The sequence below is a fragment of the Salvia hispanica genome, chromosome 1, assembly GCF_029641045.1.
Source record: "Salvia hispanica isolate PSC_SH4W2 chromosome 1, Shi_PSC_v1, whole genome shotgun sequence".
Classification (NCBI taxonomy): Eukaryota; Viridiplantae; Streptophyta; class Magnoliopsida; order Lamiales; family Lamiaceae; genus Salvia; species Salvia hispanica.
Window position 1 is genome coordinate 40,460,313 of NC_142692.1, and position 21,623 is coordinate 40,481,935.

At 34.4% G+C, this 21,623-nt stretch overlaps 1 protein-coding gene and 1 pseudogene across 2 annotated transcripts; one reads left to right on the forward strand and one right to left on the reverse strand.

The window, feature by feature from the left end:
- Positions 1 to 7,662: 7,662 nt before the first annotated feature.
- LOC125223040 (beta-1,3-galactosyltransferase 7-like) lies at positions 7,663 to 11,179 on the reverse strand. Its single transcript, XM_048125996.2, has 11 exons — positions 10,885 to 11,179; positions 10,695 to 10,794; positions 10,349 to 10,407; positions 10,072 to 10,274; positions 9,936 to 9,999; positions 9,406 to 9,478; positions 9,210 to 9,330; positions 9,035 to 9,122; positions 8,825 to 8,950; positions 8,453 to 8,562; positions 7,663 to 8,268 (listed from the first exon to the last, which is right to left on the reverse strand). Exons 1-11 carry the CDS (start codon positions 10,971 to 10,973, stop codon positions 8,120 to 8,122), a joined length of 1,182 nt encoding a protein of 393 aa, XP_047981953.1. The 5' UTR covers positions 10,974 to 11,179; the 3' UTR covers positions 7,663 to 8,119.
- A 3,728-nt stretch (positions 11,180 to 14,907) lies between these two features.
- LOC125222915 (eukaryotic peptide chain release factor subunit 1-3 pseudogene) lies at positions 14,908 to 18,146 on the forward strand (annotated as a pseudogene). Its single transcript, XR_016134668.1, has 3 exons — positions 14,908 to 15,048; positions 16,181 to 17,668; positions 17,756 to 18,146. The product of XR_016134668.1 is annotated as a eukaryotic peptide chain release factor subunit 1-3 pseudogene (transcript).
- The last annotated feature ends 3,477 nt before the right edge of the window (positions 18,147 to 21,623 follow it).

The window sequence follows — 21,623 nt, forward strand, 5'->3', positions numbered from 1 at the left end:
AGATTTTCGAAATATATGGCTTTTAATTAGCCAAGATTTTGTTTTGTATATTTTACGGAGTAGAATAAAATATCACGGAGCAAAATAAAAATAAAAATCCTCCCCATTGGAAAAAGAAATAGGCGTGTATTTGCTCCTTTAAATAAGGAATGGATCTTTAATATTAACTAAAATAAGATATGACAAGATCTCCTTGAGGTATGGAAAGATTTGGTAGAATATTTAAATTATAGGTATGGAAGGAAATCAATAAGGGATCAATTAAAAATAAAATAATTCTTCCTTCCCAAATATAGGTGATTTTGGAAAATCACCTTAAAACAATAGGGTTCGATTTTTCTTATTAGGAAATAGAGAATAATTGGATTTTGGATTTAATTTGGATAAATATCCCAAGAATTAAATTAAATCCGGAAAAATGGGATTTTCTCCACTAAGGCTATGATTTTTGAAAATTCCAAGGAAAAGGTTATGGAATAGTATCCTAAAAATCTCACTCACCCTTAAACAATTAAATCATCACATAATTTTACCTTTAATTCAAATATTCGCATGCCACGCCATATAATCAACAAGTTTGACTTTTCAAACTTCCAACGCAACCCTAAACCCGACTCGGTCATAACTTCGTTCCTCAATTAATTCACGTCTCCTAAGTCATAAATTAGGAAATTAAATTTTCGGCTCTAAAATTAGGATTCGAAAAAGTGGAGTGTTACAGATGTTATGTTTGAACGATTACCTAGATATTCCTTTTATTGGCCTTTATTATCCATCTATGCATTATACATGTTATGTTTGAACAATTACCCATATATTTGCTGGTGAACGTTCTTGCTTATGATATGTAACGACCCCAAAGAATAAACCAAAAAAAATATTACCACAATTTTCGCATTCTAAGACAGGTCAGATAACATAAAGAAAGACAGATCAGAGAATAGAGAATTAGAGAATCAGACCAAACTGGGTGCAGACAGAGCAGAATACACAGAGCAAAGTACAAAGAATCAGACCACCCAGTTAGGGTGCAGAAACAGAGCAGAGAACCAAATCACCCAGTTAGGGTGCAGAGACAGAGCAGAGAATTAGATCACCCAGCTAGGGTGCAGACGGATCAGACTTTTATCGCCCGATGTTACCATACAACAAGTATCACATTTCCTCTCACCTGGCTTATTCGTTACTTAATGAAATATATTATGAAAATCTATTAAATGGTAAAGCCCTTGCAGGGCAGGGTCGCATCAAGTAAATCACTTGGGTGCACTGGATATCAACATCTCATCCTTTCTCATAATCATACATCATTTACAAATCAAGTGGACATATCTTTCACGAATCAAACAGTCGGGGCTTAGCAATACTCGAACAATCAACCGAGGGACTGGTACGAGGCTCGGTGGGCACGCGCAATGGCTCAGTGGCCTTGCTCAGTGATACAATAACCTGGCACGAGGGCCTTACCTGACGGCACGACAACATGGCTGGATGGCCTTGCACGATGGCTCGATGGCCCGGCTATATGGCCTCGCACGATGGCTCAATGGTCTTACTCAATGGCACGATAATCTAGCACGATGGCCTTGCACAATGGCTCGATGGCTTGGCACGATGGCCCAGCTCAATGGCCTTGCACGATGGCTCGATGGCCTTATACTTCGGCACGATGGCCTTGCTTAATGGGACGATAATCTGGCACGATAGCCTTGCGCAATGGCTCAATGGCTTGGCACAATGGCTCAATGGCCTTGCACGATGGCTCGATGACTCGGCTCAATAGCCTTGCACGATGGCACGATGGCCCGGCTCAATGGCCTTGCCGATGGCCTTATACTTCGGCACAATGGCCTTGCTCAATGGCATGATGGGCCCACACTAGCACAACGATATTTCATGTCAAGCGAGCACTTCTTAGCCCATGGCCGAGCTTTTGGACATAGCTGGCGCAGTCTAGTTGAGTCCCACAACCCTCTCTCACATCAAAATGTCCCTGTTGACCCGAGTCGGCCACTATAACCATCATTTTGCACGATAAACTTACTTTTTCCAAACCATTTGATTTTCAAAGTTTCCCTTATATACTCTTATTTTCTTATCATATTATTATTATAAACAACTTTACTTTACATTATCATATGAAGTTTTAAACCTTTTTTTTTCTCGTTTTTGAAAATTGTTTATTTCTAACCAGATGTTCGAATGAATTTTACAACGTAAGAATATACTTCTAATTAGGCCTTTTCAAGGGATATTACAACATATGCCCATTCAACTTTGAAGAGTATTATGACTTCGTTGCTTTTATTAAATAACTACGCAGAGCCATACTTCCCCCACTGCAGTTACTTATTTACTTGATGGCTTGTGAACACACAACATGATTGAAACTGTATGCACACTTATAGTTACCTTTTTACTAAACTTTGTGCCAAAAAAACTCATTCGTTTCAGTGGTGATTATTGAATTTTTCATGCAATATAGTGTTGCGATAGTATAATATTGACAAACTTGATATATGAGCCTTCACTGACCACTGGTTTCAGAATTATAGTTTGATACTTGAGATCTCTTTTCCTGATTAAGAGATGTGAAATACTCCCTCTGTCCCCCATAATTTGTCACCATTTGACCCGACACGGGTTTTAAGAAATGTAATAGAAAGTGTGTTGAAAAAGTTAGTGGCATATGTGTCCTATTTTTATATATTAGTTTTATAATAAAATGTGAGTGAGAATGAGTCAGTGGAATATGGGGTTCACTACAAAAAATGGTAAAAGTGAAAGGTGACAAATTTTTAGGGACGGATGAAGAAGGAAATATGTGACAAATTTTCAGGGACAGAGGGAGTAAATGTTAATGGAGCATACTATCAAACAAAATCACGAAAGGTTAATGTACTTACTTCCATTAAGGCATCCAGACTTGACATTTGAGGAGGATTCAGTTTCTCCAAATCGCCTGCAAGAGTTGTAGGTAAGAAATCTGGGAAGAATGAAAATGAGAAAAAAGAAAGAAAGTTTTCATGGAAGATAACTCTTAATTATTTCAGTCTTATATAAAAGTTTGATGGAAAGGTGGTAACATGTTTCTCCACTTGCATGTTCTTGCAAGGAAATCTGAATTTAGTTCATTTCCATTTTTGTGCAAAGGATATGAGCTAAGAGTGTCCACAGTGGGAGAGCCGCGGCCCTTGGCCCGGGCTTGGGCAGCCCGCGTCCCCACACTACTGAGCCGAGAGGTGGACGGGGCCATGGGGGTGGACGAGAGAGGGCCGAGCTCTCGGTCAGGCCGAGGCCCTTGGGCACGCGACTCGGCTCGCCACTGCAAGGGCAGAGAGCCGCGGCCCTTGGCCACCGATTTTAATTTTTTTTTTCCAGTTTTTATGTTAATTTTAGGGTTTTGGAAAAGATGAAGCGAAGAAGATGAAGTGGAGAGAGAGAGAGAGATTGTATGTGACGAAAATTAAACGGTAGTTTTCAAAAAATTTAGCATTAACTTAGCATTAATTTAGGAAAAAATCAATCTCAATCATTAAATCCCTATTAAATTGGTCAACTTTTTAATTAAGGATTGTGATTTAAATTCACATCCTAATTACGGAAATAATTAAAATTCAAATTTTCAATAAATATATTTACTTGTAATTGTCAATTTTTTAAAATTAATGTAGATTTTTTTTAATATTATAGTCCAATAATTTTTATTCTAGCTAAATTAAAATATAATAAAAAATATAAGAAATGGTGGCTCGGAGGGCCACCACTGTGGTGGCCAAGTTTGTTGGGCATGCCCAAGAAATGGTGGCTTGGGCATGCCCAAGAGGGCCACCATTGTGGATAACCTAATAAAGGAAGCATTTAACAAAATAATAGTAAATTTTTTAATCTCAAAATGTTTTTTTCTTAATGGACTAGAAACTGCATTGCAGTGATGAATTCCTTTAGACCTAGATATCCTTGTCGCTTGGAATCATAAATAGCCCAAACCTTGAATTACAAAATGCAAATTGACAATGATACAAAGAGGAAAACTGCAACTGACCTCCAGAAATCAAGTGCACAGCATTGGGGTTCAGTAGAGCAAGTGACATGGTTTATTAGAACTGATGAGTGTGCAAGTGTGCAGAATTTGAATCGGTTGTTTGGAATTTTGTGAATTTTGAAAACCGAGTAAAGTTATGAGAGTAAAATATGCCATAGATTATTTAATATTTAAAGTGCAATAAAACATTAGTTTTAACATTTTTGTGTGATTTTCTCAAACCAGATATTCTATGTACATGTCATTATGTTTAAATCCAATAAATATCATGTCATTATGAGTATATGCACTACAAAAAACATCAAATTTACCGACGGAAATTTTCGTCGCTAATTTCAACTTTTCCGTCGGTAAACATTTTACCGACAGAAACTGTCCGTCTGTAAAAAGATTGTCGATAATTTTCACCGAGGGATTACGATTTCTCCGATGGTGAACGACCGTCGGTAAATTTTACATTACATCCATCGGTAATTGCCGAAGTATTTGTTCACAATTAATTTCATCGGTAAATCTTTTGAAATTTCTCACGGGTTAAATGGAAAAAAACCGCAAAAATGGAGTATAAGCTAGGAAAATGGAAAGAAACAGACCTGAATCTGCAAAGTTGAACCAACTTTCATACATCTTCTTTTGCTCTTTAGAATGCAAGTGTGCAGAATTTGAATCGGCTGTTTGGAATTTTGTGAATTTTGAAAATCGAGTAAAGTTATGAGAGTAAAATATGCCCTAGATTATTTAATATTTAAATAGCAATAAAACACTAGTTTTAACATTTTAGTGTGATTTTCTATAACCAAATATTCTATGTACGTGTCATTATGTTTAAATTCAACAAATATCATGTCATTATGAGTATATGCACTACATAAAACATCAAATTTACCGACGAAAATTTCCGTCGCTAATTTCAACTTTTCCAAGGGTAACATGTTTACCGACAGGAACTGTCCGTCTACAAAAATATTGTCGGTAATTTTCACCGACGATTTCTCCGATGGGGAACGACCGTCGGTAAATTTAACATTACATCCATCGGTAATTACCGACGTATTTGTTCAGAATTAATTCCATCGGTAATCTTTTGAAATTTCTCACGGGTTAAATGGGAAGAAACTGCAAAAATGGAGTATAAGCTAGGAAAATGGAAAGAAACATACTTCAAACTAGCAACATACTCCCTTAATATAATGTATTTAGTGTAATATCATCGAAAAACGAGATAATTTGGGTATACATAGCTCAAAAATAGCGTAGAAGCTCGTATATACTCATGTTTTTGTTAAGTTGATTGAAATTATTATTTTTAATCCATGATGAAGTGATATATGTGTTTAAAGTGGAAGTGATTGTCATGTGTTGCTATGGATAGCTTTTTGAGTGGATTGTGAAGTCTATAATGTCAAATGAAGAATTTGATAATCTCAATGAAGAACTAATGTGGGAAGGAATCAGCGTTGTGATGCTAAGTAATTACTGTAATTTTTCATCTTTGATTGTCTTTAGCAACTTCATTTTTGGTAAACTTATGAGAATTGGCGTCTCTTTAGTCTTTACTCATGAAATGCCTTACCTTCCTTCTGTCTTGCGCGTGCAGGTGTTGATGAGCAAAGGTTTTTGGAAGCTTCAATTGCCTATGTATCCGGAACTCCACTTTTGTCCGACAAGGAGTTTGATGAACTGAAACAGAAACTCAAGGACCTGAATTTGCAAAGTTGAACCAACTTTCATACATCTTCTTTCGCTCTTTAGAATGCAAGTGTGCAGAATTTGAATCGGATGTTTGGAATTTTGTGAATTTTGAAAACCGAGTGAAGTTATGAGAGTAAAATATGCCCTAGATTATTTAATATTTAAATAGCAATAAAACACTAGTTTTGACATTTTAGTGTGGTTTTCTCTAACCAAATATTCTATGTACATGTCATTATGTTTAAATCCAACAAATATCATGTCATTATGAGTATATGCACTACAAAAAACATCAAATTTACCCTAATTTCAACTTTTCTGTCGGTAACATGTTTACCGACAGAAACTGTCCATCTGTAAAAAGATTGTCAGTAATTTTCACCGACGGATTAATTTTCACCGACGATTTCTCCGATGGTGAACGACCGTTGGTAAATTTAACATTACATCTATGACATATTTGTTCAGAATTAATTCCATCGGTAAATCTTTTGAAATTTCTCACGGGTTAAATTCATACTTCCTCCGTCCACAAAAAATAGAGCAATTTGTGTGCGGCACGAGTTTTAATATAGAATTGGTAAAGTAAGAGAGAAGGGAAAAAAGTAAGAGAGAAGGAGAAAAAGTATGGTGAACGACTGTCAGTAAATTTAACATTACATCCATCGGTACCGACGTATTTGTTCAGAATTAATTCCATCGGTAAATCTTTTGAAATTTCTCACAGATTAAATTCATACTCCCTCCGTCCACAAAAAATAGAGCAATTTGTGTATGGCACGGATTTTAATGTAGAATAGTTAAAGTAAGAGAGAAAGGAAAAAAGTAAGTGAGAAGTAGTGTTAGTGGAATGATGTGTAGGGTTATTATTTGTTGAAAACTTTCTATAAATAATTGTGCTCTATTTTTTGTGGATGGCCAAAAATGGTAATTGTGCTCTATTTTTTGTGGACGGAGGAAGTATATAATAGGTTGTCCTATTTTTCATTTATACCTCAAATCAAATATTTTCAGTTTTACCGTGAAATCAACAAGAATACCTAAGAAAATGAAAGTTTAATAGATTAATCTAAAAGTATTAGTTAAACACAATGAAAGTTAAAATTAGGAAGGGACCAAATGAAATCAACATTTATAATTGATACTCCCTCTGTCCCAAAGAAGATGACTCATTTCTTGGGCGGCACGGGATTTTATGCAAATTTATTTTGTCTGTTGGGAGGAGAGAGTAAAGTAAGAGAGGGAATAAAGTAGAGATAAAAGTGTTTCCATTTTAAGTAATGGGTCATCTTAGTTGGGACAAACTAAAAAGGAAAGTGAGTCATCTTCAATAGGACGGAGAGAGTATTTTAGTATGCTCAACTCCAATGTAATGGTACAGACAAGAAAAACAAAACATCTCTCTATGAAATGCTGGAAATAGATGATAATCTTCCTTGGGGAGCTTGTCAGATACATTCAAGAAAATTATTTCCACCAAGCAACTCTGACATCAAAAACCCAAAACATAATTCAAAATCCAAAAGTAGAAAATTTATGAAAACATAGTGTTAATAATAATTTTACCTACACTTTGTCACCACCGTAACCCAAGTAGTCCTCCACCAAGACATTCTGCCCAACACTGCTTGTAAATGCGGTTTCAACTTCCAAACCAAGCAATGCAATATTGATGAAGGACTGGATATCCGCTGCATATTGTTTGTCTTTCATAGAATCAATATTTCCTGTTTCGCCCATTCTACGAAGGAATTTGAGAACCTGTTTAAGTTCATAAATTAATTGATCTTATCACAAGTTTTAATACTAGTTGCGGGTTAATAATAATACTTGCGAGGCTAATAGCAGGACGAGATTTGAGGTGTATGTCTGATACATAGGGTTGCAGCTATAACCACATTCTCAATTGATTGTTGTCATAAGCATACCACCAAACTAATTCTGTAATTTTTCCAGAATGTGTTTTGTCTGATAAGACATCTATAGGCTCACACAAAACTTAGTCCATACAAGCAACAAAAATCCAACAATGGTGCTTCCACAAACAAAGCAGAATCACCACCACCGCCACTACAACAAACTCGAATGGCGAAAACCACCAGCCCTACTTCTACTCAACGCGCACAAGGTCGCGTTTCTCCCAAGTATCTAAACAATGTATACATATATCTGACCTCCCATTTCCGGTTAGGAGAAACGTAGTCTACTCAATTCAGCTCCTGGTCTATTCGTATTCAAAGAAATATGTTGAGTAAGGTATAGAATCTGTTTATACGCATACAAGTATTGCTGCGTGGTGATGGTGTTGATGATCTACGTGCCTTGTACAGTCTACTGCGTGTGTTTCTTTTTTCTTTTCTTTCTTATCTCGTGTGTGAGATCCTACAATAAAGCATGCCAAAGGGCCTCTTCTCCTTCACCACATTGTTCGTGCACGAATTTGATCTTTTCTACTGATTTGCAGATTCCACTGCAGCTCCAGTCGAACGAGGCGATGCACACATTGCCTGCTTGTGCCTTCCATTCACAATCTGCAAATTGGCAACGCAGAGTATAAATCCCGAGGCATTATAGTGGAGAAGCTATTCTTCGTCTGGAATTTCACACGGGATCCTCTATCACACTTTTCTCCGTCCCACTTTTAGTTTCTTTTTTTGCGTTTTCCCGTTTCTATTAAGTTCTCGTATAGTAGATGACATGTATAGAAAAAGATACCTGGCGGAGTACCACAACACATATTACGCTCGTCAATGTGCTCGACTTCAAGACCAATAAACCAAGAACCAAGCGACACATCTTCATTGGCATACTTGTGCAGTATGTGCCTACAGATAGCAATTCTCGTTATCGTATGTTATGTTACAATTGCATACATAGAAAGTAAAATCGAAGCTCGAATACACAACCAAACCTCTTCATATACTTATCATGGCAACTACTATAAACCAAATATAGGAAAAATGAAAAACTCCAAGTTTGTTTTAGGAATTTTTTAGCTTCATCAATAGCTTTCTGTGTTCATAAGAAAAGAGTTTTGCTTCGAAAATACCAGTTGATGCACAAACTAAAGAAGCATGAGTTTCTTACTGGTTAATCGAGATGTAAGTAGCCAGATCCTTCGAAATGGCATAAATCTGCCCAGTTGCATGGCGGAAATATTTATTTCCGTCTTCTCCGAATTTCCAGTACTCGGGCTCGTGGTACTTGACAGACCTGAAGAAAGAACATATCCAGTTATTAAAAATCCAAAATTAAGGGACACGAAATGGTATCAATTCGCTGAGTCTTGAAGATTACTTCTGAGCAAGAACAGGTCCGGATTTCATACAACCGATGTAGACTCTGGGTTTTGATCGATGACGAGCAAGAGTTGCAGCAAAAGTACCTGTAGGATCACACACGGTTCAATTGTGAGATAAAGATTTAGACGGAACTATATGAAGGTGAAGCATTAATGGCAGGGGGCAATTACCCAAATTAACATGAACATCATCGTCCACCTTCACGTAAAAATCAGCATCCCACTTCGCAACCGCAGTGGCAAAGAAAATCTTTGTTTTTGCCGACAATTCATGATATCCCTCAACGTGCTCCTGCAATATTTTATGACGCGATGAAGGTTTTCAACGAGGGCGAAGAAAAAAGGTGTTTGGCAGAAATGTTTTTACCAGCCTCAGAAAGTCCTTATGTTGAGCTTCTTCAGAGTCGAGAGCTCTATCCAATATGCTGTTCGACGTTGCACTGATCAATCAAGAAGCTACCTTGTTAGTTCATTTCACTTCATGCAGTAAACAATTGAAAAAAATAAAATCAGAAAATCATCGAATGGTAAAACTGGACTTCATCCATTTAATCGCGAAGAACTATTCAGCAACCAGCAACAATACCCTCCTGTCACATAATGCCTATCCACGTCTACTTTTTTTGTAATGTCCTCGATTCACATCAACATAGTCCCTTAAAGAGTACTCGAATCTCACAATCTGTATTACAACCTAGCAAGACTAATTCCAAAACTTATTCTTATCCAAACTTCACAGTTAAAGGTAAGAATCAAGATAAAGAGGAAATAGTCGAGCCAACGAAATCAATGATAGAAAATTCTATAAATATTCTACAATATTTTAAGGAAGCATATATAAAGAAGAAAATTCAATGGCACAAGATTTCCAATTTTACGACTAGCAGTAGCATATACCTGTGGCCAATCATAAACCTCACAACAATCCCCTTCTCGTCCTCCAATCTGCGGAGTTTATCACCTGAAAACACAACCAATCTCTGCTCAGTTTCTCGAAAGCATACAAGAATATGCTTCCATTCAGACGCGCTACCTTGAGGCATCCAAGTTTCCCGGACAGAATCACGCCTCTTTCGACTACTGAACGCCGTGTTTATACCAATGACCATGAATGCCTTCTTCCTGACAGGCTCTTGATTAGCAGTTGGCAAAGGGACATCGTCTCTACTCTTCTCTTGAACACTTCTAGATGCAGAGAGCTCCATCTGGAGCATCGAAATCGATTTGTCCAATCCTCTGAATCAACATTACAATTAGATTTTACCATCATTTAGCTTTGGTACTTTTATGTATATGGGAAGAAAACTCACTGGATTGCTTCATGTGTTTTATAAACCTCCTTCATTACATCACTCCTATCTTCTGCCTTCTACAGATGTACATACAAAATATACAATTAATTGAAAACATATAAATTTATAAGGATAGCCGTCACAAAACTAACTAGAACTCAACGAAAAATTGTGATTTAAATGACAATTTTTGCAATTCATAAATGCCTCAAAAAAACTAGAGAGATTTGAATCAAAAAGGGCTTTAGAATCTTGAGCAAAAATGAGAGTGATAGCAATCAGATTGGGAAAAGTAAGACAGCTTTAGCTGATCCAATCCAAAAAAACTGAATCTCTAACCTAAAAAATAGAATAAAAATCTAACCTTTTTCTTAGTATTGCAATCCTCGGAGACGATCTGCAGCTCCTGATCCCTTCTCTGCTGAGTTATGAGCTGATTATTCGATTCCAACGAACCCCAAAATCTGCAAAATCAATCACACAGAATCAATAATTACAGCTAAATCCCCAAAATCTTCAACAGAAAATCACGAATTCTCGCAGCAATCACGCACTTGTTGGTGAAAACCATGCCAATCAGGAAGAAGGAAATGGAGAAAATGGGAATCCATTTCGCTGAAACCTTGGCATTTTTACCCTTCATCGCTTCCTCTCTTCTTCCCCTTCTTCGATTCGGTAGACGAAATCACGAAGGAGAAGGAGAAGAGGCAAAATCCAGAATTCGAACTGGGTTATTTGTCCGAAATCTGGGATGAATCAACTCGGAGATTGAGATTGAGCTGGGAGAAAATGGAGGAAGAATGTCTATTGAAATTCGGGAATAAAATCACAAGATTATTATAGTAATGTGAAATATATTAGTCTAATTTGAAAATTCGAATTCTTGTTTTATTAAAAGTACTTGCCAAATTGCCATCAAAATTATCAAAAAAAAAAATCAAATTTTGGCTTATATCATAATTATAGTAGTACTCCTAGTACTAGTATTTTGGATTAATAAGAAATACTTTTATTGGAAGAATGGTTGACTGATTTTATGTTTGGCAAGAAGTTAGGTGGGTCATGTGTCATATGCAGATATGCTAGTGTCACGATTTGTCAAATTAGCTAATTGAATGTTAATTTATTGTGTTGTAACTATTTAATTTCATCTTAATGGCGTTATTTGATGTAACTATAATCTATATCATGCTATAGAGTAGTTTGAGGTCATTTAAATAGTTTTTTTTTTACTATAAATGGTGCTAAAAACATAATTTCCCGTGAAATATAAGGTAAATTAAATCAAAGTTCCATAAATGATATGTTAATTACATTTAATGAAGTTGCAGTTTCGTATTTATATTTTTATTAGTGGTTAGTTATAGTATGAGTATTTACTAGGCACTTAAATAAGAGGGAAGATTGTTTAATGATCTATAGTATTTATTAACCTGACACACCTAAGCCAAATTAATTCATCTTTAGAGGAATGAAAGTGAAACAGTCTACGTGCGATAATAAATAGTATAATCAAAATCAAGCTCTTTAGGTAAATATATCTCCATTAGTATTTTTAAAAATTTTGGGTGAGTGAAATCACACATTATAAAAAAGTGAGAATCAAAACTAGTTCAAATGAAACATTGCACGTTCTCTCTTCGCAAATTCAAAACTATTTAGGCTATAACAGTTAAAAAAACAACTTATGGAATTATGAGAAATCACATGTATTGTTAAAAACACCAATATTAAATATGAGTAAAATATGCACTTTTTGGAACCATGCTATTAAATGAAATTGAAAATAGATTGAATTTGAAAATAACACAGTAATTGAAAATCGATTGAATTTAGAAAATAACACAGAATCATAAACATCTATCCACCCTCAGCCCAATAGGTTGGAAGATGGGCTTTGGGGCCGTAATGATCTCTTAACTCATGGGTTAATTTTATGAATAATTACTTATAAATAAATTGATTTGGAACTTTGTCTAAAAATGCACATGATTTCTTTAATAATATAACTCCTCGAATGCTTCTGTTACCTGTCTCCATCCTGTTTTATTATTTTGTGAACAATAGTTTTAATTAAATTAAATTTTTTAATGAATAATTTTAATTGAACATAGACCGAATTCTTAAATGTAGCCTCATCAATTTGCTAACTAGTTAGCGTTGTTAGCCAACCTAACCGACCGTTCGCACTTATTAACCAATCACTTAACCTATTTATTGATTGGTCACACCGATTAGCCAATCGGTTCATCTACTAACCGTTCGAATAGGATTTTAGGCTTGTGAAAGGAAGATTTTGTGTCAAATCCAAACTCATAACTATGCCGATCAATTGGCCAACGATAAGAAATCTACTCCAACACAAACAAACACTATATGCGGTGCGTTTTGATATAAATAACTATCGTTATAATATTTATTAATTTTATATAATTTCCAATTATTTAGTTATAGTAATTGATAACTAATTTTTTTCTTAATTACTAATTGATCAATAATCTACCTTAATCGATTTAGCTACCCAAGAATCGACCATTGAACACTCTCTAAAAAGCTGAATTTCCAAACTTATATATGTGAAAAATACTATAAGGTCATTTTTTTTAAGAGAAAGTAAAGCTGACAAGAAAAATAATATAAATACAAAAATATTTGGAATATGATTCTTGACAACTCTAATTTCCGTGTTTAGAAAAATTCAAGATTTTAAATTTTATAAATTTCAATACTAAACTAAAATAATAAAAAATAATCATATAATCAGTAATTTTAAAATTAGATAAAATGTCTTCTTAATAAAAAATTTATTAAAAAAATATGGTATTAATTGTATTATTATAATATAATTTTAGTAATTGGATTAAAATTTTATTAATAAGTTATTAGTTTATAAAATCATAATAATAAATGGTATAATATTAAACATAATTATTATTATAGATAATTATATTATAATTTTATATGAGTCATAATATAGATAACTATATTATAATTTTTTAATATATTATTCATTATTGTATTGATACAGTAATATATGAGTCATATTCTAATTCTAATGCTTATAGCACTTTAATTCAAAATAAAGACCAAATCTCTACCCTTAGATTTTAAAATTAGTGGATGAGATTAAATCTTACGAATCTCAATAAATAGTAGACACAATATCAACAAAAGGGTAATATCGTCATTATGTTATCATATGATAATTTTCGTGAATGTTTTTTTATATCAACATAGTGTATTACAAATATCAACAATATGACATAAGAGTATCAACACTAGTACAAGAAAATATCAACACATATTTATTGAGATTTTTACATGGTTTTATTGAACTTTTTTGATGTATTTGTTGATAAAAATCTGGTTATCAACATTTACGAAAACTAAAATAAAAAATATCAAATTTCATCATCCGAGCGTCGTCGGAACATATGCAATTGAGACCTCGTTGGAATCCTTATAAAATTATCTTTAATTTGATATATTTTTTGCGAAAAAATAATTTAAATCGAGAAAGTTACGTAAATTTAAAGTTTTAAGATGATTTTAATGAAAGAGAATTGACATTAATACCCTCTAATTTTATTTATTAATTTTTTTAATTAAAAATATAATTTATGTGGCATTATTTCAACCACTAGATATTCTAATCTAATGGCTAAAATTTAGTCTTAGTTTGGGATTAATAATTAGTTAGCAATTGATTACTACTCAGTAATATATAATTGTTAATTCTATAGTATTATATTTATAGTAGTAGTAATAATAATAAGGGATATTGGCATCTAATATCACGAAACTTTCAAAAAGTTGGATTTTTTCCACGAACTTTACCCCGTGTTTGTTTTTTCCCACGAATGAAAAAATTCCCACAAATAATATTATGATACCGATATTTTTTCGTAATTTCTCGACAATAATTTTGAAAGTTTCAAGTTTTTCAATATTTGAAGATAGTTTTTCTTGAAGCACACCCTCCAAAATTGTTCTTCAATCTATTAAAATAACATGAATTTTTTCATTTGTGGGAAAAAACAAACCCGGGGTAAAGTTCGTGATATTATTTGTCAATTTTAAAGTTTGTGGGAAAAACCTAACTTTTTGAAAGTTTCGTGATATTAGATGCCAATATCCCTAATAATAATTATTGTATAAAGTAATAAATTATAGTAATACATAATAAAAGTTAGGAATCAGTTTCTAATTAAATATCTAATTGGGAAAAGGAATGTCTAACTAAAAGTTAGGAATCTAAATTTTAGAAAGTTGTACTGCTTTCTTTATTTTAGATTTCTAATCGATTTCTCAGTTCAATTAAAAATTAAAACAAACATTGAATTTTAAAAATCAAGCAATCAGATTCTTTTTACAAACAAAATCCTAACAAATACTAAACACTAGATTTTAAAAATGAAGTGTAGTTTAAAATCCTAAAAGATTTTATAAATTAAAGAATCGGGTTCTTTTTACAGCAAAAATCGTAACAAATAAAAATTGGATTTTAAAATTAAAACAAAATCGTAACAAATAAATATTGGATTTTAAAAATAAAGTGTATTTTCCATATTTTCGCATACAATTATAATTGAAGAAGGGTTTTTCATTTAATTTTTTTCTCCCTTTTTTCACACTAAATATATAATTGGTAGATTGTTTTCGGTATCTAGAACCGCTGCTGCCGCGTCTCCATTACGCTTTTGCACTCATCGTCCGAGGCAATTCTCTGATTTCTGCCCCCTTTTTTTTGTTTTACATATTTGATTGAATATCTGTGTATCCGAATTTTGGTTTCTGATTGATGTGTTTCGTTTTTGAGTGTTTTTATTTTTGATATATATCCGATGATTGCTCCATACAAGTTTGATCGACATATATTTTTTGCTTTTTGTTGAGCTGTTCGATTATTTTTCGCGGATTTAGATCACAGCAGCGCTATGTATAATAGGAAGGAATCACGGTTTTTTGTGATATGCTTTGCATGAATCGCTTTAATTTTAGCTGATTCAAAGCCCTATATCCGTAGAATTCTGGCATAATTGAGATGTTTATGTCGTTATTTTACAGAAATAGGCGTAGTTTATTTGAATTGTTAATACACTTGGAATAAGCTCAGGATCCTTCAATTTTTTATTTTTTATTTTTTGTTTTGTTTCTTGTACCTTGGTTGTGCTGAACTTGAATTTGTTTTGAAAATTTCTGATGTCAGAATCATTTGTTCAAATGAAACTGTATGTTAGATGCATGGTTTGCCTTGCTGTGAAACATATGTGAATCAGGCACTACTTTCTCATCAGTTGCTGTACCTATTTTGGAGATCAGGCTATACTATGAGTTTTTTTTCACTACCATATGCACATGGCATGCGTGTATTTTCGGTGTGCCAATTACTCTGGGCCAACAATTTCTTTGCACATGTTTAAATGATTTCCTTCAACCGTTTATTTCACGAGACTAACTTGTGCGATCGATTTACTTGTTATTATTGGACGGCTTGGCATATGAACCTTGGTTGTACTTCCTTGTAGAGTTGTAGTTGTTACATACATATTTTAAGAGTTTATGGGTTCGAAGAATTATTTTAAGGGATGGCTTTTGGTTGTGGCATTTTATATTATTTTAAATATATTTTACTCTCACCAAATTGTGGTGATCCATTGTTTTTTTCCTCATTATCAAATTTTGTGTTAACATTTGTATTATGATTGGCTTGTACTTTCATAACACAAATCTCATGTCTCATCTGTCAGCTCAAACTAGCTATGCTTTTTTATTAGCTTTATTTACTTCACGTTTTACCCCCAGAATTCTGTTGGTGTTTAACAGTTGTTCTTTTTGGATGCATTGCAGAACTTTTCTGCGGCTTTAATTTCCCATTCGAGAACAATGGCTGATGGTCACGAAACCGATAAGAACATTGAGATATGGAAAATCAAGAAACTCATAAAGGCACTGGAAGCAGCTCGAGGCAATGGAACCAGCATGATTTCTCTTATCATGCCTCCTCGCGATCAAGTATCTCGTGTCACCAAGATGCTTGGAGATGAATTCGGAACTGCATCTAACATCAAAAGCAGAGTCAACCGCCAATCTGTTCTTGGTGCAATTACATCAGCTCAGCAGAGGCTGAAATTGTACAACAAGGTTCCTCCGAATGGTCTCGTTCTCTACACTGGAACCATTGTTACTGATGACGGGAAGGAAAAGAAGGTAACAATTGACTTTGAGCCATTCAGGCCCATAAATGCATCTCTCTATCTATGCGACAACAAATTCCACACCGAGGCGCTGAATGAACTCTTGGAGTCTGATGATAAGTTTGGCTTTATTATTATGGATGGCAATGGGACTCTCTTTGGAACACTGAGTGGTAATACTAGGGAGATTCTTCACAAATTTACTGTGGACCTCCCTAAGAAGCATGGAAGAGGAGGGCAATCTGCACTGCGTTTTGCTCGTCTCCGCATGGAGAAGCGCCATAACTATGTTCGGAAAACAGCAGAGCTTGCCACCCAATTTTACATCAATCCTCAGACGAGCCAGCCCAATGTTTCTGGACTCATTCTAGCTGGTTCTGCCGACTTCAAGACCGAGCTCAGTCAGTCTGATATGTTCGACCCTCGTCTACAGGCGAAAATTCTGAATGTGGTGGATGTTTCATATGGAGGGGAAAATGGTTTCAATCAGGCAATTGAGCTGTCTGCTGAGATCCTTTCCAATGTGAAGTTTATACAAGAGAAGCGTTTAATCGGCAAGTACTTTGAGGAGATTAGTCAGGATACAGGAAAGTATGCTTTTGGCGTTGAAGACACATTGAAAGTTCTTGAAATGGGTGCTGTTGAGACACTTATTGTTTGGGAAAATCTGGACATGACCAGATACACGCTGAAGAACACTGTAAGCGGTGAAGTTCTCATAAAACACTTCACCAAGGAGCAGGAGTCTGTGCAAAGTAACTTCCGTGATCCAGCTACAAATGCTGAACTAGAGGTTCAGGAAAAGATGTCGCTGCTTGAATGGTTTGCCAATGAGTATAGACGTTTCGGCTGCACTCTTGAATTTGTCACCAACAAATCACAAGAAGGGTCGCAATTCTGCCGTGGTTTTGGAGGAATAGGAGGGATCCTGCGCTATCAGTTGGATGTTCGAGCTTTTGATGAACTTTCTGACGATGAAGAAGCTTATGAAGATTCTGAATAGCAATCAATCAACTTTTCTAATCCCAGTGCAGGCTGCAGGGATGGAGCGGAGGCACTGCACTGGAGCGGGGGGGCTCGCCCCTCTGACTATTCCGCTCGGACTATATTGGAAGAAAAAGATGGAGCGAAGCAAGATGAGGTCTCTGGTGCCTCCATTTTCTTAACATTATGCTTCCTCTATGCAAAAATATTGTTCTAATTTATTTTCTCGGTCTCCCCGATGCAGGATCATGGTCAAACCTATTTGGAAGGGAAGAGAGATGGTGCTTAAGGAAGAGATATTATGATTGGCTAAGTGCTTTGGCCGCATAGGCGAGGTAATATAGGGATGCCCTATGTGCTTTGTCTGTGAGGGCCGTATTTCACCGTTGCATGAGGTGGTCTTATGTTGGAGTCGTATTATTATATGCGTTATGGAGATGATGTTTTGATCGAACTTTTCCTATGTTGATGTTTAATGCTCGGTTTGTTTTAAATTGAGTTTCTGTGTCTTGTTTGAACTTTACAGTTTAGCGTCATGTAATAAGAACTGCATTTGTTGATGCAGCAGATTTCGACTATGTTATTATTATGTGTTTGGTTTGGTCAAATAAATTGCCAGTAAAGTCTTAGAGTTACATTTGTGATTGTGACTACAGTTTCTAGCAAGTTATGCTATAATATGAGGTATAGTCGTTTTTAGTGAATACTCTCTTTTTAATACGAACTGTGAATGAAATTTGATGGATATAAACTTTTAGTGGTAGACATGTTTTTCAAAATGTAAATATCTTTGCTTTCAAAAGTTTGTCCTTTTTAATTTTTATCCTCTATGTTAATCAACTTTTAGTTTAAGAAATTCAAGATTACGAGGGTTGGCACATAACGGGTAGAGTTTATTTAATGATGCATACTTTACTCATCCCAATTTAAACATAAACGATTCTTTTGTCCATCCCATAAAACACACACATTTTTTTCCACACTAAACTACAACAAATTGTTACAGTAACATTCTTAACCCCATTAAGAAAATAAAATGATTCTTTTGTCCATTCTATAAAAACATGAACATTTTTTTCCACACTAATCTACAACAAATTGTTACAGTAACATTCTTAATCCCATTAAAAAAATAAAATGATTCTTTTGTCCATTCTATAAAAACATGAACATTTTTTTCCACACTAATCTACAACAAATTGTTACAATAACATTCTTAACCCCATTAAAAAAAATAAAACGATTCTTTTGTCCATTCTATAAAAACATAAACATTTTTTTCCATACTAATCTACAACAAATTGTTACAATAACATTCTTAACCCCATTAAAAAAAATAAAACGATTTTTTTGTCCATTCTATAAAAACATGAACATTTTTTTCCACACTAACCTACCTCTTACTACAATATGAGTATTATTTACAATCACTCTATACAATACTAGGTATGAAGTCGAGTCTTTTCTTCAGTCCCAATAAAACAATTTCGTCTATCGACAACACAAATAACAATTTTTTTTATATAATTTGTACGTGAAGATTTGTTAACGTTTTCATGGACAGATAGTATATGAAATTCATATTTTTGTTGCCTACAGAAGAAACTCTAATTTTGAAGATTGATAAGAAACTCTAAATTTGAAGGTTGATGCTTGAGAATGGCTTATAATTTAATGGAGTAATATTAATTAGAAAAACACTAATATTTTTTTAATCCAGTAAAAATCCCACGACACATCTAAAAATTTCTAAAATTATTTTGGGTCGACTAATGGTGTGTTAATTTCAAATAAAAACGTGATCTTGATTAAAAAAACAAAACTTTGATTTTACAGTATAAAATGCCATAGACTAAACCCTAATTCCATCCTTCCTTTCCTCTTATTCAGGCTCTCTCATTTGCGAAATCGGCCGACGTGCGCCTCCGCAGCTCCGCCACATTTCCTAAAGAACACATCTTTGTTAATCGGCATTTCGATTTCGATAACATTTACGCCTGCACTCCAATGCTCTGCAAATTCATCGGATGCTAGAATTGCTTGGGTTTTGAAGCAAATTTACCTTTTTTTCGAATTAAAAGTTTTGGATAAGCTTATGTTTATAGGTCGCTGATGTTGGTAGTTCCAAGTTTTGATTTTGATTACATAATTTACATTGATTTGTTCCCTCGTTACCCTTTTTGTTTAGGTAGTAGAGTGTTTGATATGTGGCTTAAAACATTAGGATGTGAGTTCATTGCCTGCTTAAAATGCTAAATGTTTATATTTATATGCCTTACATCATTGGTTTTGAGAAAAAAGAAATGTTTTTGTTCATCTATTTTCCATTGCAATTTACCTAGAATTTTGCATATACAAAGAAGCTCAATGTTTTAATTTGAAATCTGAAGGATTTTTTAGAAATATTGTTCATGAATTAACATGGAAATGATGGCAACTAGTAAAAGGTATGAGCAGGAAACAATGTTGGTGGTCATGGGGTAGGGGGCTAGAGTGAAACTAATAAAAGGAAGAGGGCCCCTGTCCGTGCTCGAATATTGCATTGTGACTTTCGCAACCTCTTCTATATTAATATCGCCATGCCTAAGTTAGGCATGGCGAGGGGCTGTATGAAAAAGGCAGGGATTGCATCCTAGTATTGGATAGCTATTTAGACTTCAGCCCGGAAAACTCTTGCTCCCCTGTCCTAATTGAGCCATCCACATGTTTCCTGCATTGATCTCATTATCTTGCTGATCCATTCATTGATCTCTACCCTTATGCGTTTTAGGCAAAAGTGTTATTGCCTCTCAATAGTTTTCTTGTTGTAACTTGTAAGGGGATTGTTCACGTGTATTGATTGTTTAGCTGATACACGTGTGTTTTATGTGTATCGAATTATCGATTGTTTTTGATAGAAGTGATTTTTTATGTGAGTTCATTGCCTGCTTAAAATGCTAAAAATCTGTATATTCCTTACATTATTGATTTTACAAGTTGATTTTGAGAAAAAGTAAATGTTTTTGTTCGTTAGTCTATTTTGTATTGCAAATTGTCCAGAATTTTGCATATATGAAGAAGCCCTATGTTTAAATTCGAGTTACTAATGAATGAAATTTGTTGTTAGTTATATTTTTCTTACTTATCATGGAAATGATGGCAACTAGTAAAAGGTATGAGCAGGAATCTATGCTGTTGGCCATGGGGTAGGGGGGCTTGAGTGGAACTAACATAAAACGAAGAGGGCCCTTGTCCGTGCTCAAGTTTTGCACTGTGACGTTCGCAACCTCTTCTATATTAATATTGTCATGCCATGGCAAGGGGCTGTATGTTGTAAAAGGCGGGGATTGCATCCTAGTATTGGATAGCAATTTAGACTTCAGCCCGAAAAATCTTGCTCCCCTGTCCTAATTGAGCTATCACCGTGTTTCCTGCATTGATCTCATTCTCTTGCTGATCCATTCGTTGGTCTTTACCCTTGCTGCTGTTTACGCGCGTTGATTGCTTACAATTTTTGTTGTGATCGACCTCTTTATATTAGTCAGATTTGCTTATTTTGATCTTGTTTCTCTCTGATTGTTCCTGTCTTGTTACTTTGATCTTTGCTTTTGTAATGCTCTGTTTTCACTACTGATTTCCATTGCCTTGATTTGTTATCTACATATGTCAAAGAAAGCCTTCTACATTGTTGGATTAAAAGCTCTTTTTTTTTTGTCAGCTTCCGAATTTATGTACTCTTATTTTTCGAATCATGAAGTTTGGTCCAATTTTGGCTTAGTCTTGCAAACCTAAAAACCAATCTGAAAAAATGAATGTTGGATTTGTTCTTAATGATCAATAATGAAAAAACGTTGTCGTTTGGTTGATTAGAGTTCATCTAATTTTGTGGTTTTGAAACAATTTAGCTCATAAAAAAAATCTTTTTTACTTTGTTAAGATTGTTGTTAGCAGAATATGCAAGCAAATATCATATATTAATATATAGTGGTTTGCATTATTTCCAATTGAGCAAAAAAAAGTTGAAGGAAGTTACTATGTCGTGGAAAGCAAATATTAAGCCATCAATAATATTTAAATTACAAATTTTTTCATGGATATCCGAATAATACTTTCAATAAGCATAGCAAAGTGTT

What these genes read in the sequence shown, in the direction of transcription:
- LOC125223040 (XM_048125996.2), bottom strand. Translation starts at nt 10,973, where the DNA reads ATGAAGGGTAAAAATGCCAAGGTTTCAGCGAAATGGATTCCCATTTTC. An exon ending in GGAAACTTGGATGCCTCAAG is followed by an intron (nt 10,000 to 10,071) that starts GTAGCGCGTCTG and finishes TTGTGTTTTCAG; the next exon opens with GTGATAAACTCCGCAGATTG. An exon ending in TGATGTTCATGTTAATTTGG is followed by an intron (nt 9,123 to 9,209) that starts GTAATTGCCCCC and finishes GTGATCCTACAG; the next exon opens with GTACTTTTGCTGCAACTCTT.